This window comes from Heloderma suspectum, chromosome 10, assembly GCF_057233095.1.
Source record: "Heloderma suspectum isolate Gila_16-S chromosome 10, 16-S_ref, whole genome shotgun sequence".
Classification (NCBI taxonomy): Eukaryota; Metazoa; Chordata; class Lepidosauria; order Squamata; family Helodermatidae; genus Heloderma; species Heloderma suspectum.
In genome coordinates this window covers 43147179-43161988 of record NC_139467.1, presented here as the reverse complement: position 1 = coordinate 43161988, position 14810 = coordinate 43147179, and the positions used below count along the sequence as shown (strand labels likewise).

At 44.2% G+C, this 14810-nt stretch overlaps 1 protein-coding gene and 1 non-coding gene across 5 annotated transcripts in view; both read left to right on the top strand.

The window, feature by feature from the left end:
• LCK (LCK proto-oncogene, Src family tyrosine kinase) overlaps window positions 1-14810 on the top strand; it is a 42882-nt gene that overhangs the window by 14685 nt on the left and 13387 nt on the right. For all 4 annotated transcript variants that reach the window (XM_084816045.1, XM_084816046.1, XM_084816044.1 and 1 more), the window contains exons 3-9: window positions 265-346; window positions 1386-1476; window positions 3641-3739; window positions 5501-5604; window positions 12417-12566; window positions 13123-13275; window positions 14384-14563. In XM_084816045.1, coding sequence (XP_084672171.1) covers window positions 265-346; window positions 1386-1476; window positions 3641-3739; window positions 5501-5604; window positions 12417-12566; window positions 13123-13275; window positions 14384-14563 — 859 coding nt within the window. The remainder of the gene's footprint in view (window positions 1-264; window positions 347-1385; window positions 1477-3640; window positions 3740-5500; window positions 5605-12416; window positions 12567-13122; window positions 13276-14383; window positions 14564-14810) is intronic.
• Window positions 13465-13628, top strand: LOC146338186 (U1 spliceosomal RNA). The gene has a single exon (XR_014785243.1). It is a non-coding gene; the product is annotated as a U1 spliceosomal RNA (small nuclear RNA).

Below are 14810 nucleotides of genomic sequence, written 5' to 3'. Positions count from 1 at the left end.
AGGCTGTATGTTAATATTCATTTCCTTTTGAGGGAGGGATGCAAACAGATTTTAACTCTTGCGTTTCCTAAACTAGTTTTGAAATATTGGCTCTAACTAATTCGGCATGAAAATCTTGAACCCTCTTTGCATCCACATTAATTTCCCCATTTAGACAAGGCTTCGAGAAAGAAAAGGAGAAGACATAAATGTATCAGGCTGGTGGGAAACGTGAAGATCACTGCTACCAAAGGGTCCTTGACTGTGTCTTTGTTTCTCCTGCAGAGGCTGGCTTTAAATGGCTCGGAGGTGTCGCATCCTTTGATGTCCTTGGAAATGGTTCCTCCTCCCAGTTCACCCCTTCAAGGTTAAATGTTTACTCTTCCTCCTGCTTTTGGCAGTAGTGCAGGCCGCAGAGGCTGTCTGGATGTTCTGTCTCCACGACCGCTGTGGCTTCTTGGAGTAGGGCTGGCAAATTGATTGGCCAGTGGCCAAATCTAGGGGAATGGGCAAGACAAGGGGGCACTGCCAGTGTACCTGCAGCTAGCAGATGGCCAGACTGCTGTGCTCTCTATCCTGGCAGTGGTGTACCCCAATATTCTTTGATCCCGAGATGCACCACTCCAGTTGCTGCACTGGCACTCCTAACAACACCCACCTCAAGTTACTGCTTGGGCTGCTCTTGCATCTGGCTGGCCTTTTTATGGATTTATTTAATGAATTCCCAGATGCATACCTTGCTTTTCTATGCGAGCACATTCAAAATGGCAAATTGCATGTCCAAACATTAATAAAAGTAATAACAACATCAAAATAAGCCAGTTAAAATTATTTGGAAAGAATAAGGCAGATTAAAAGCAGTTAAGCAACATCTACTACATGAGGCTGAACAAATTGCATAAACAAGCGAGCCTTGAGTGCTCTCCTTGAACCAGGAAGAGAAGAGGTCTGATAGATCTCCCTAGCAAGGCATTCCACCATTTTGGTGCTAACACTGAAAAGGCCCTGTGTTTTGTGTTCAATATGGCGAGCTAACCACTGAGAGCCATAGAACCATGGAAGGGACCTTGGAGTGCTTACAGCCCTCTAACTAATCTTAAGATTGTGAATGCTATTGTTGTTGTTGTTGTTCAGTTGTGTCCGACTCTTCGTGACCCCATGGACCATAGCAGGCCAGGCCTTCCTGTCCTGCGCTCTCTCCCGGAGTGTGCTCAAGTTCATATTCATTGCATCGGTGATACTATCTAGCCATCTCATCCACTGCCGTCCCCTTCTCCTTTTGCCTTCAGTCTTTCCCAGCATCAGGGTCTTTGTGAATGCTATTACGTAAGCTGAATTTGAAAGGATATCTCCCCTAGTCCAGAAACATCTTTTGTCTTCTAGAGATGTGTTAATTTTCTTTTTAGATAAACTGGTGGTCGCATTGTATGATTATGACTCAACCCACGAAGGAGACCTGGTGCTCCAAAGAGGGGAACAACTGCGGGTACTGGAAGAGTAAGTCCGTTTCCACACTGGAGTGCTATCTGTGGGTCTGGGGCATCAACAAAAGGAGTGAGTTGCCCCAACCAATGGCAGTACAAGTTGCACCGTGAGTTTGCATCCCATGATACAGGGCCTCCAACCGTCCCATTCCCAAGAACTGCTCATCTTCCAGCTACTGCATTATGGTGGATGCAGGTCTAAGGGTGCCACCCTATGCAGGTCAGACAGGAAAAAAACCCTACAAGGCTGGCTGGGGCATGCTGGGAGTTGTAGGACTTTTTCCTCTGTAAATATGCATAGGGTTGCACCCTAAGAGGACTAAAAACATATTCATACTATGAATGGTTTTTAAGTGGACTATGAGAACAAATACTAATTCAACTCTGACTGGTATACAGTAAAATTACAAGACTGATTCCATAACTATGCACTGCAACAATTGGCAGACTTTAATATTTTTAGGATGATTGAACTCTTATGATTGTGTGAACCAACAGGAGTTAACTAATTTGCATGAACTATTCTTGAGATTGCCTTTAATCCACATCAATTATTGTGAGGACAGGATGAGAGCAGGGGGTAATTCTGTTTTGAATTACTTAAGAGTGAAGGGTCATAATCGTCTGAATGTCCCACCCATTATAAGAGGTGTATGGTTTTTAGCATATTCTGAGTTGCAACATTTATTTATCTTTTAAAGAAATGTGTAAAATAAACAGACTGTGCTTCAAGGTGCTTTTATTGTGCAGTTATCCTGACTCATTCACAGAATTTTGTAAGGGGTCCAGATGAAGTCATGTTCCATTTGTAACCCTCTCATGTTTCCCCCCTGGCTTCTACCATATTTTTTCTTACAACAGAACATTAATTAAGGAGGGAGAGACCAAACAGCTACACAACGCCTTCCGACTGCTAGTGCAAGAAGCCCTCTGTCTGGAAATACCCCAAGGCACTGGGCTGATACAGTGACCTGGTTCACACAACATGACAAACCAGAGTATGGACTGAGTATGGGTTGAGTGTGGGTTGTTGTTGAATCATGGGTTGTTATGTTGTGTGAACCCAGCTACGCTAACAAACCATGAACAACCTACAGTTTACAGCCCAACAACAAATCATGGATCCTCTTTGTGGGTTGTTCATGGTTAACATGGTTTGTTATCCCAGCTAAATTCAACAACAACCCATGATTCAACAACAACCCATACTCTGACTGTTGGGTGAACCCAGCCATAGGGTGCTTGTGTTGTGTGACCCCAGCCATAGGGTGCTTCCAGATGGAGGGCTCCTAGAGCTAGCAATCTGTCTGTTTCTTCTTAATGGATTTTCTGGTAAGGGAAAAGATGGGAGCAGTGGCGAGAAAGCACAGGAAGGTCACAAGGAGAAGATGACACTGTCTGGACCCCCCATAAATGTCTGTGAATGAGGCGATAGTGCCATAAAAGCTTCATCTGGAAGCATCCATATAAGAAGATTTTATGTACATCTACATTACAAAAATACAGGGTTGACAACTGCCATGGCTTCTCCCAAAGATCCACTTGGTGGCTGTTTTGTGAAGGTGCTGGGAATTAGGAACATAGGATGCTACCTTAATGAGTCGGTCCATTGGTCCATCTAGCCCAGTATTATTGACACTGACTGGCAGCAGGTCTCCAGAATTTTTCCTGCCTTCCCTGGAGATACTGGGGATCAAATTGCAGACCTCCTGCATGCAAAGCGCCAAACTCCTTTGTGTGTAGTTACAATTGTCAGAATTGTTTGGCTGGGAGCCAGGACAGTTAGGGTCTTTCCAGATGGAGGGCTCCTAGCGCTTACAGTCAAAAGCCATTGTGCAGCTATTCCATCTTTTCTTCTGTGAAAGGAACAGTGGGAAAGCATGGGAGGGCTACAAATTGTAGACGATCCCTTGTAACGTTCCATGAAATGAGTGTGATTGCACAATAAACCCTTGTCTAGAAGCACCTTTAAACAGATTTGAACCGGGTTTAAGTTTATACATTTATAATTTATCAGTTGTCAAAAAAAGCAAGGTCTTTTTTTTTTAAACTTAGACTAGGGACTTCAACTGAGGCTATATAACAGTATGTGTTTTTTGTTCATTCTTTCCCTTTCTCTAGTGGGTGTGGGTTGGGGATAAAGCAGAGGGAGGCTGATGTTTATTCTTCCTTTTTAGGAATGGGGAGTGGTGGAAAGCTCAGTCTCTCACCACAGGGCAAGTGGGCCTCATCCCATGCAACTTTGTCGCTAAGTTGAACACTCTAGAACAAGAGCTGTGAGTAGAAAAAATTCTGTTTTCTCCAACCCAATTTTTCAAAAAGGAATAAATCATATGAAGTTTACAGTACAATCCTATGTGTGTCTATGCATGGACCTGGTTCACATGATCTAACAGCTCACTGTGGCTTGATGTGTTGTGCGAATCCAGGGACCGTGGGTTACGTGCAGGTTAAACAATTCTAGGATAACCCAGCAACAGACCATGGGTTATGTGAGCATTATGTGAGCATGGCCCCTAGGTCTGCACGACACAACAAGCCGCAACTTGTTGAACAACAAGCTGAATATTCAAAATGGCCACCCCCACGTGCCCACACATGACACAGCCCACCTGTTCGATGGTGTGAACCTGTTCATTGGGTTCAATGGAGTTTACACTCAAGTAAATAGGTATAGGATTCCAGTCTTACAGCACAATCCTATAAATGTGTACTCAGAGGTAAGTTCAATAAATCCTACTCTCAGGTAAGTGGATATAGGATTTCATCCTTAGCAGAGTAATATATTGATTAAATGTGCATATGGGTAAAAACAATATTTCTGAAAAGAAGTATGCTTTATTTGTTTGTAGATATTGAACACGTTTGTTATTGCAGAAATAATCTTAGAAGGGGCATTTCCTCAAGTGTGAGAGAAAGAAGTGGGGGATACATTTTTAAAGATGGTTCCTCTTGACACCTGCAGTTTTCATCTATCTATCTATCTATCTATCTATCTATCTATCTATCTATCTATCTATCTATCTATCTATCTATCTAATCTATCATCTATCTATCTATCTATCTATCTATCTATCTATCTATCTATCTATCATCTCCATCCAGTTAAGCAGGGGCATTGTTTTACTTGATTAATACTTTTTTAATTGAGTCACCTGACTAATTTTTTAGACTTTGCAGCCCTATTGTTAACTACTCTTCGAGATTTGAATGTCATGCTATATTATTAGACACTCAGAAGTGAAGAAGCCCTGGAAAAGCTATCTATCTATCTATCTATCTATCTATCTATCTATCCATCCGTCTATCTAAAAGACAGGTCTTGAGATCCAACTTTTGTCACACTCTCCCATGAGCAGGAGATGGAATCCAAGGTTGAGCTAGGCAGATTAAGTGGTAGAACTATGCAGACAGAAGCTGGCACACAGAGGCTCTCAATGGCTCCCACTGAGTTCTATGGGACAAGCAAACTGCAATCTGGGACACAGTTCCGAGGGGCAATCATACCGCAGATGCCCAAGACAGGTTCAGCTGCCACCCCGATTATGGAGTGGCTTGGCCTCCATTGGCAAGGGTGCCCTGGAGGGCTGCAGTTTCTTTGTGTTCTCAAGAGGAAGTGGGGATTCCTCAGCTACAATTTCAAAGGAAAATCTTTTTTTGTTGTAGTGGGACAGTTTTGCTGCAATTTTGCATGAAACAAAGATTTTTGCACTTGTGTATTTTTGGTCTGTGAGTCACTGCCATCTTCTTTCTTTTTGTTTTGTGGCTGGGGACTAGTTTTCGAATACTTTATTTATGAGCATGTTTTATCAATACTTTGTTCATGTTTGGGGGGTTTTAAGCTGCCCTGGAAATATTTATATTAGAGGGTGACATTCACATGTTTAAAAATAAAAAAGCGATTTAAAAAATGGTTGCACACTTTTATCGGCATCATTAATGTTCTTGTTCTGCTTTGTTTTAAATGAAAGTAGCTGCTGTTGTATAAACAAGACAGTAAGATCAAACTCTGTAAACTCTTGTGTTGCTTCTTGCAGCTGGTTTTTCAAATCGCTCAGCAGGAAGGATGCTGAACGGCAGCTTCTGACCGCGGGTAACACACACGGTGCTTTCCTCATCCGGGAGAGTGAATCTACCAAAGGTAACAGTCTGATGGTGCTCGAATTTCGTGGGTGCCAGAAGGGGCTCAGCCTGATTTCAACATGTGAGCAGGTTCATGTGGACCCACCTACTGTCATTCCCTCTCCCCAGGAAATACTGAAAGAATTCTAACAGAGGCGGTGATTATTTTTAAGAATCCTGAAAGCGTGTTGAGAGAGGTTTCCTTCCAATCGTGTACATACAGGTTCAGAGCCGACCCAACCATTAGGCAGAGTGAGGCGATTGCCTCAGGTGGCGGAGGCTAGGGGTGGGGAGCAGCAGCGAGGTGTCAGGAGGGCAGAGCTATGTGTGCTCTCTGCCCCCTAAGCTAGTCTGCTGCCCTCAGGTGTGGTGGACGATGCTCTCCCATTGCCCATCTTGAAGTAAAATTCAACCATTAGCCCAGTCGGCTTCTGTTCATGGAATGGGAAGCGGGGTGCCATCTGGCCCTGCGGCTCAGGCAGCATAATGACTTGGGCAAGCCCTGCGGGTTCCTTTTCTCCCACTGTTGTTTCTTCCCAAACTGGTTTGAAAAACAACACTCAAACCTGCTCACCAGAGCCGAAAGGGCTCAGAGCGTGCACACCACCACAAGCAGTGATCCCTCTTTCAAGCTGCTTTTGCTTGTCTGGAAACATAAACTCTCATATGTATTATGGCTGGCTCCGATTGTTGTTGTTCAGTCATTAAGTCATGTCCGACTCTTCGTGACCCCATGGACCATAGCAGGCCAGGCCTTCCTGTCCTCCGCTCTCTCCTGGAGTGTGCTCAAGTTCATATTCATTGCATCAGTGATGCTATCTAGCCATCTCATCCTCTGCCGTCCCCTTCTCCTTTTGCCTTCAATCTTTCCCAGCATCAGGGTCTTTTCCAGGGAGTTTTCTCTTCGCATTAGATGGCCAAAATATTTGAGCTTCAGTTTCAGTATCTGTCCTTCCAAGGAGCAGTCAGGGTTGATTTCCTTTAGGATGGACTGATTTGACCTCCTTGCAGTCCAGGGGACTCGTAAGAGTCTTCTCTAGCACCACAGTTCGAAAGCATCAATTCTTTGGTGCTCAGTCTTCCTTATAGTCCAGCTCTCACAGCCATACATTACTACTGGGGAAACCATAGCTTTGATTAGATGGACCTTTGTCGGCAAGGTGATGTCTCTGCTTCTTACTGTGCTGTCTAGGTGTGCCGTAGCTTTCCTCCCAAGGAGCAAGCGTCTTTTAATTTCATGGCTACAGTCACCGTCTGCGGTGATCTTGGAGCCCAAGAAAGTAAAATCTGTCACTGCTTCCATTTCTTCCCCTTCTATATGCCAGGAAGTGATGGGGCCAGATGCCATGATCTTAGTTTTTTTCATGTTCAGTTTCAAACCAGTTTTTTGCACTCTCCACTTTCACCCTCAACAAGAGGCTCTTTAGATCCTCTTTGCTTTCTGCCATTAGGGTGGTATCGTCTGCGTATCTGAGGTTGTTGATAATTCTCCCAGCAGTCTTAATTCCGACCTGTGATTCATCCAACCCGGCGCTTCTCATGATGTACTCTGCATATAAGTTAAATAAGCAGGGTGACAATATACAGCCTTGTCGTACTCCTTTCCCAGTTTTGAACCAATCGGTTGTTCCATGTCCGGTTCTTACTGTTGCTTCTTGACCCTCGTACAGGTTTCTCAGGAGACAGGTAAGGTGGTCTGGTACTCCCATCTCTTTAAGAATTTGCCACAGTTTGTTGTGATCCACACAATTAAAGGCTTTAGTGTAGTCAGTGAAGCAGAAATAGACGTTTTTTCTGGAGTTCTCTTGCTTTCTCCAGGATCCAGTGAATGTTGGCGATTTGATCTCTAGTTCCTCTGCCTCTTCGGAACCCAGCTTGTACTTCCAGTAGTTCTTGGTTCACATGCTGCTGAAGCCTAGCTTGTAGGATTTTGAGCATAACCTTGCTGGCATGTGAAATGAGCGCAATTGTGTGGTAGTTTGAACACTCTTTGGCATTGCCCTTCTTTGGAATTGGAATGTAAACTGACCTTTTCCAGTCTTGTGGCCACTGTTGAGTGTTCCAAATGTGTTGGCATATTGAGTGCAGCACTTTAACAGCATCATCTTTTAGGATTTTAAATAGCTCAGCTGGAATAATGTCATCTCCTCTAACTTTGTTGGTAGTAATGCTTCCTAAGGCCCACTTGACTTCACTCTCTAGGATGTCCGGCTCAAGTTCCGTGACCGCACTATCATGGCTATCAGGGACATTAAGATCTTTCCTGTATAGTTCTTCTGTGTATTCTTGCCACCTCTTCTTAATCTCATCTGCTTCTGTTAGGTCCCTGCCTTCTTTGTCCTTTATCGTGCCCATCTTTGCACAAAATGTTCCCTTGAGATCTCCGATTTTCTTGAAAAGATTTCTAGTCTTTCCCATTCTATCGTTTTCTTTGATTTCTTTGCATTGTTCATTTAATAAGGCCTTCTTGTCTCTCCTTGCTATTCTCTGGAACTCTGCATTCAGTTGGATATATCTTCCCCTTTCTCCCTTGCTTTTCGCTTCCCTTCTCTCCTCAGCTACTTGTAAAGCCTCATCAGACAGCCACTTCGCTTTCTTGCATTTCTTTTTCTTTGGTATGGATTGAGTTGCTGCCTCCTGAACAATGTTACAGACCTCCGTCCATAGTTCCTCAGGCACTCTGTCTATCAGGTCTAATCCCTTAAATCTATTCCTCACCTCCACTGTATATTCATAAGGGATATGATTGAGGTCATACCTGAATGGTTTAGTGGTTTTCCCTACGTTCTTCAATTTAAGCCGAAATTTTGCAAGAAGCAGCTCATAATCTGAGCCACAGTCAGCTCCAGGTCTTGTTTTTACTGACTGTATAGAGCTTCTCCATCTTTGGCTGCAAAGTACATAACCAGTCTGATTTCAATATTGACCATCTGGTGATATCCATGTGTAGAGTCGCCTCTTGTGCTGTTGGAAAAGAGAGTTTGCTATGCTCAGCATGTTCTCTTGACAAAACTCTATTAGCCTTTGTCCTGCTTCATTTTGTACACCAAGGCCATACTTGCCTGTTATCCCAGTGATTTCTTGACTTCCTACTTTAGCATTCCAATCCCCTATGATGAAGAGGACATCTTTTTTTGGTGTTAGTTCTAGAAGGTGTTGTAGGTCTTCATAGAACCGATCAACCTCAGCTTCTTCGGCCTCAGTGGTTGGGGCATAGACTTGAATTACTGTGAATGGTTTGCCTTGGATTCGTACTGAGATCATTCTGTCGTTTTTGAGATTGTACCCCAGTACTGCTTTTCCTACCCTTTTGTTGACTGTGAGTGCTACTTTATTTCTTCTAAGGGATTCTTGCCCACTGTAGTAGATATAATGGTCACCTGAATTAAATTTGCCCATGCCTGTCCATTTTAGTTCGCTGATTCCCCAGATGTCGATGTTCAATCTTGCCATCTCATGTTTGACCACCTCCAGCTTACCTTGATTCATTGATCTTACATTCCAGGTTCCTAAACAATATTGTTCTTTACAGCTTCGGATTTTCTTTTCACCACCAGACACATCCACAGCTGAGTGTCCTTTCGGCTTTGGCCCAGCTGTTTCACTCTTTCTGGCGCTACTTGGAAATTCCCTGTGCTCTTCCCCAGTAGTATATTGGACACCTTCCGACCTGAGGGGCTCATCTTCCGGCGTCATCTCTTTTAGCCTTGTGATACGTTCCATGGGGTTTTCTTGGCAAGAATTCTGGAGTGGGTTGCCATTTCCTTCTCCAGTGGACCACATTTTGTCAGAACTCTCCACCATGACTTGTCCGTCTTAGGTGGCCCTGCACGGCGTAGCTTATGGCTTCACTGAGTTACGCAAGCCCCTTTGCCACAACAAGGCAGTGATCCATGAAGGGGTCATGAAGGGCTCCAATGAAGGGCTCCTTAAGGAGGACTAATTCTCTGTTGTTTGTCACATAGTCCAAATGTGAGGTGAAATTCTTTTTGTGTGGGGAGATGGGGGCAGCATTCAGATGCAAAGACAGTTTTCCAACCAGCCACCCTGGACTATTAACATGCCATTAATAGCCTTGAGGATGTTAATAGCCTTGAGCCTTGTTATTTGGGGGGGGGGGGGATGGAAGAAAAAGGAAAATAGATCTGCCTATTAATGATGTAAGAGGCATATCTAGGTGCCAGTGATCTGCACCTTATCTCCCCCCTCCCCCATTGTTAACAAAATGGTTAGCTTTCTAACAACATTTCTACATATAATGGGATCTAATGTCTCTTTCCCAGTAGGGAAAGTTCTGTCAGTCACAGCAATTACCACAAAGCTTCTCTCTAAGTATGTTTAGGCCAAAGTAAATCCCAAGTTGAAGAAATTAAAAATACTTTGCACATGCTCAGTGAAACTGCAAATGGCCCATAGATGTAAACTTTATTAAAATCCCGCCCCCCGCCCCCCTGAATCAAGGCACAACAAAGCATACATGCCTGTGTGTGATCAGTGGATCAGTAACACGTTGAACACTGTTTCTTTCCCATTCGCATTTTTAAAAAATGAACATCATGTTGATGGTCAAGATCCACCACATAGACCTTGCTTCCTCAGTAGTAAATCCCATTGAGTCCAATAGGACTTACACCCAAATAAATGTGGTGATTCTGAATCACTGCAGCCGCTTGTGTTAAATTTGTGTAAGTCTTCAGACTTTATTTTTAATTTGGCTGATTAATGAAATTTCTGGTTGGAGACAATGAGGACAGCCTATCTTTGGCTACATTTTATGGCACATTAAGCAAAGTAATGTTAAAGAGGAAGATCTTTATCCAATATCTTATTTGAGAGAACCTCCATTTTAAGAGGCAGTATAGCTTTGATTGCAAAAGAACGGATATGATTCTGGGACACATTGATTATGCCAGCAAGCTACTTCCCTCAACCACACTAACCACCATTTAAAATAATAAATTACTAGCTTTCTAAAAATCTTTCCTATGTGTAATGAGATTTCATTTCTTTCCCCTTGTAAACTCACAGCCACAAAGCTCTTCTTTAAGTATGTTCACTGACAAGTAAATCCAAAGTTGAAGTGACTAAAAGTATTGAAATGCCCAATGAAACTGTAAATGCTTTATATTTTGAATTTATTTATTACAATGTCCTCCTGCAGTGGATACAACTAACAACTAACTTTGTGTGTGATCAGTTAGGGTGTGGAGTGGTTCAGTAGTACTTTGAACACTACAAGCATCTGATGAAGTCGATTGGGTCTGAAAGCTTACACCATAAAAAATGTGTCACTCTTTAAGGTGCCACAAGACTCTTTGTTATTTTTACTAAAAATAAAGCTAGCTGTGTGGGCCATAAGAATAATTCCAAAATCCATACTTGAGCAGTACCTTCATTAGATCGAATTCGGATAGTGGAACTCTTTCCCTTTAACATTTTAAACATAAAAATATGAATGTTGTGCTGATGATCAAGATCTGTAACACAAACCTTGTTTACTTAGCCATAAATCCCATTGAGTCCAGTGGGACTCCCTTCCAAGTAAACAGGGTGATTTTGAATCCCTGCAGCCATTTGCATTCTCAGTCTGCAGAATAGGTGTCCTTTATACTTTTAAGCAAAGAAAACTGTTGCAATGAACAAAGATCACAGAGGGAGAGAGGCATTACACATTTCTTTCTTTGTTAGCCATCCATGCCCGCAGGCGTTGTTTTTAGAAACCATGCCTAGTTTCTCGGAAATAATGGTCATAAATTCTCTAAAACGATTCTAAAGGAATTACTCACCAAATTTCGTTAATTTTTGGAAGAATCATTGATTTGAGCCAGCCCTACTCTGTACACAAGTTAGAACATTCTCAGCACCCTTGATAAACTACAATTCCCAGGATACTCTGCACAAAGCCACGACAATTAAACTGGTATAAAATGGATATATGTATGTCGTGGCGATTAACCCCGACTGTTAATGCTGTCTGCTCCCTCTGTAAAGAAGCCTGACTGGCCCACTCTGAGAATGCCATTCCATCCTGGTGAATTGATCAGAACTGTTGTGACAAGAATTTGCTATTTGAGTGACATTGGGAGGTTCCTGCTCAGTTGTAAAATCTGAAGGATTTTGAAGGAAGCATAAAAAGGGAGGGGGGAGAGTTGTGAAAAAAATGATATTTTCTCAAGTGTGTGTGTGTACGCACAAATCCTCCCTGGGGACCAACCAAAAATGTTTTAATTTCTCTCAGCAGAACTGTGCTGCAGCTTTAATTCTCTGCTTCTCACCTCTACTTTTTGGAGTCTGGCCAGACAACGCATTATGTTAAACACACTTTTTAAAAAGCATGTTTAAGCAACTCATTTTAATTGCAAAGGAAAAACAGCCACCTCAGGCCCTGATCTGAATTGTGCTCCTGTTCCTGGTATCCCCTCTGCACCCCCCTCAGGCTGCATTTACTCTCAAAGGTGGTGCAATTCTCTACAATAAGGGGGCAATCCTATGTAGAGACAGAAAAAGGTCCTGAACTTCCCAGCATTCCCCAGCCAGCCATGCTGGAATGCTAGGAGTTGTAGGACTTTTTTCTGTCTAAACATGCATAAGATTTCAGCGTTAGAGACTCTCTATACCGTGCAGGCAAAGGTGAAATGCTCCAGGGCCAGAGATACAAAATGCTGAGGCAAAAAGTGGAGGGAGGGATAGGTGTGGAATTTTGAGGGTAGGAAAAAACATTTCAGTGAGGCAAGGTAGGTGGGGAGGGAGGAGGGATCCATACATCTCTACTTGGAAGGGGACAAAAGAAACAAGTGAGCCGATTCTTAGTTTTCTCATGGGTCTCCTCAGGTTCCTTCTCCCTGTCTGTGCGGGACTTTGACCAGAACCAGGGGGAAGTCGTGAAGCACTATAAGATCCGAAATATGGACAACGGCGGGTTCTACATCTCCCCTCGCATCACTTTTGACAGCCTGCACAACCTGGTGGAGCATTACATACGTAAGGCTAAAGTCACTGGTCAAGTGCTTCTCTCTGCCCAAGGGATTCTGTTCCATTCTCATATTCGATAGAGTGGGCTCTAATCCATGACAGCTAGAGGCACAAGTGTACTCATTGGGCCTGATCTTGCCGCAGAATTCTTTCTGGGTTTTGCTACAGAAGATTAACAACTGTCACTCTGGTGTTTGCTCCCATCTAGGGGATTCTAAAGCGGGCAGATGGGGACTCAAATATACACACATCTCTCACTAGGAAGGTTATGTGTGGATCAGCCTTGTGCCAATTGGAGTTATCTGTAGTGCCCTTTCTGCAGTGCACCCTTCTCCATGGCCTACTGTGGTCTGGGCTGTGCAGGTTGATTTCTAGTGGTGAGCTGACACATGCATATCCTTTTGGGGTGGGGATATTGGGTTCAACTTGATGACCTTCCATTTCTCCCCAGTCCTAGGCTCACTTATAACAGCCGGGGTGTGTGTGTGTGAATTGCTCTTCCAACTCCTCTGTGCTTCACTTGAGATGCTTTGTTTCTTTCTGCTTTGTGCCGCCCCTCTCACAGGCAACACGGATGGGCTTTGCACCCACCTTGGCAAACCCTGCCAGACCCAGAAGCCACAGAAGCCCTGGTGGCAGGATGAGTGGGAGGTCCCTCGGGAGAGCCTCAAGCTGGTGGAGAAGCTGGGAGCAGGGCAGTTTGGAGAAGTCTGGATGGGTGAGCGTGGTGGCAGTGACAGAGAAAGAGGGAGGTGTCTTATAGGCAGAGTCTATGTATTCTGCTCATCCAGCAGGGTTTCAGCAGTTCAAGGACTTTGGCATTTACTTTTTAAAAACCCATTAAGTTTCTAGCCCTTATGACCATGACAATAAGTCTAAAAACATGTTAAGTAATAGATACCCTCCAATACTTACCTGGTAGGGGAGACACCATGATCATGAAGGTGGTTTTCCTCGGGTGAGGATCATCCATTGCACTCTGGGCGTGCTGACCCCTGCGATTTCCCCAAATGCGGGAAACTCAACTGCATAATTTGTGATAGTCAGGGGCTGCATCCGCGCTTTCCCCTGGGAAAAAAAAGTAATGGATGCCCTCCAATGTTTCAAAGATGAAAATAGGGATGCTCTTGTGTGCTTTTAACATCCTGATTCTCCCACCAAATATCATTTGCTTCCCCCCCTCTTCACTATTAAAAACGGCTGAAGCTTGTCTCTGCCTGCTGTACACAGGGCTGCCAACATTAACCAGCCCATGCTGCTGCACCTTTCATGGAAAAGCATTGTGTTTTAAGGTGGTATGAAGGCTGGAGGTAGTGTCATGACTCATTCACACCTGCACATTATTGTGCAGTCACCTAGGGGCAGGCCAAGTGCCGAGCGGCCCTAAGAGTAGATCTGTTGCATTGCATGAGCTGCTCCATTCGGTTCCAGCTCCAACCTTTAAGAAGGTAATTGACAACACAGCTAAGGATCTGTGGGCTGGACCAGGGTGAGCTCCAGGTTTTGAAGGCTTTGGGCAAGATGCTTTCAGTGGCCCATCTGCAACTCGCGATTGCCCACTTCCTCCCCCTCTGAGCCCAATCCCCACTGCTGCCTACAGAGAAAGGGCAGACACGTGCACATTCATAGCATCCACTGCTCCTTCTGCTCACCCCCATTGCTTGCTGGTATTTTGCAGCTGTACCAGAGCAGGTAAGCAAGTGAGGATGGGAAGAAGAGCGGCTAAAGGGCTGGGGATCTGGGGGTCAGCAGTGCCTCCCCCCCCAGCCTTGGCAGGTGCCTGACGATGCAGACTGGGCTGAGATTCTCACCCCATTCCTCTGCAGGGTACTATAACGGCCACACAAAAGTTGCCATCAAGAGTCTGAAGCAAGGCAGCATGTCGCCCGAAGCCTTCCTAGCTGAAGCCAACCTGATGAAGAAACTGCGGCATCCACGACTGGTGAGGCTGTATGCTGTGGTGACCCAGAAGCCCATGTACATTATCACAGAGTACATGGAAAAAGGTGAGTTGTTAAACAGAATCTCCTGGCTTTTCACTCCAGCAGAGCCAGGTTTTCACTGCTGGGGATCCTCTAGGTTCCAGTCTACTGTGATCATATCAGGCTTGTCTGTGATGCTCTTTCTTTCCCCACTTCAATCCTCCCTAGAGGAGTTTTCCTACTTTTGAGGAATCTCGTGGAGTTGCATCAAATGACTTTTGGGATAGGTTTTGCTCACTTTCAGGGTCTCACTGATCACTATATTTATTGA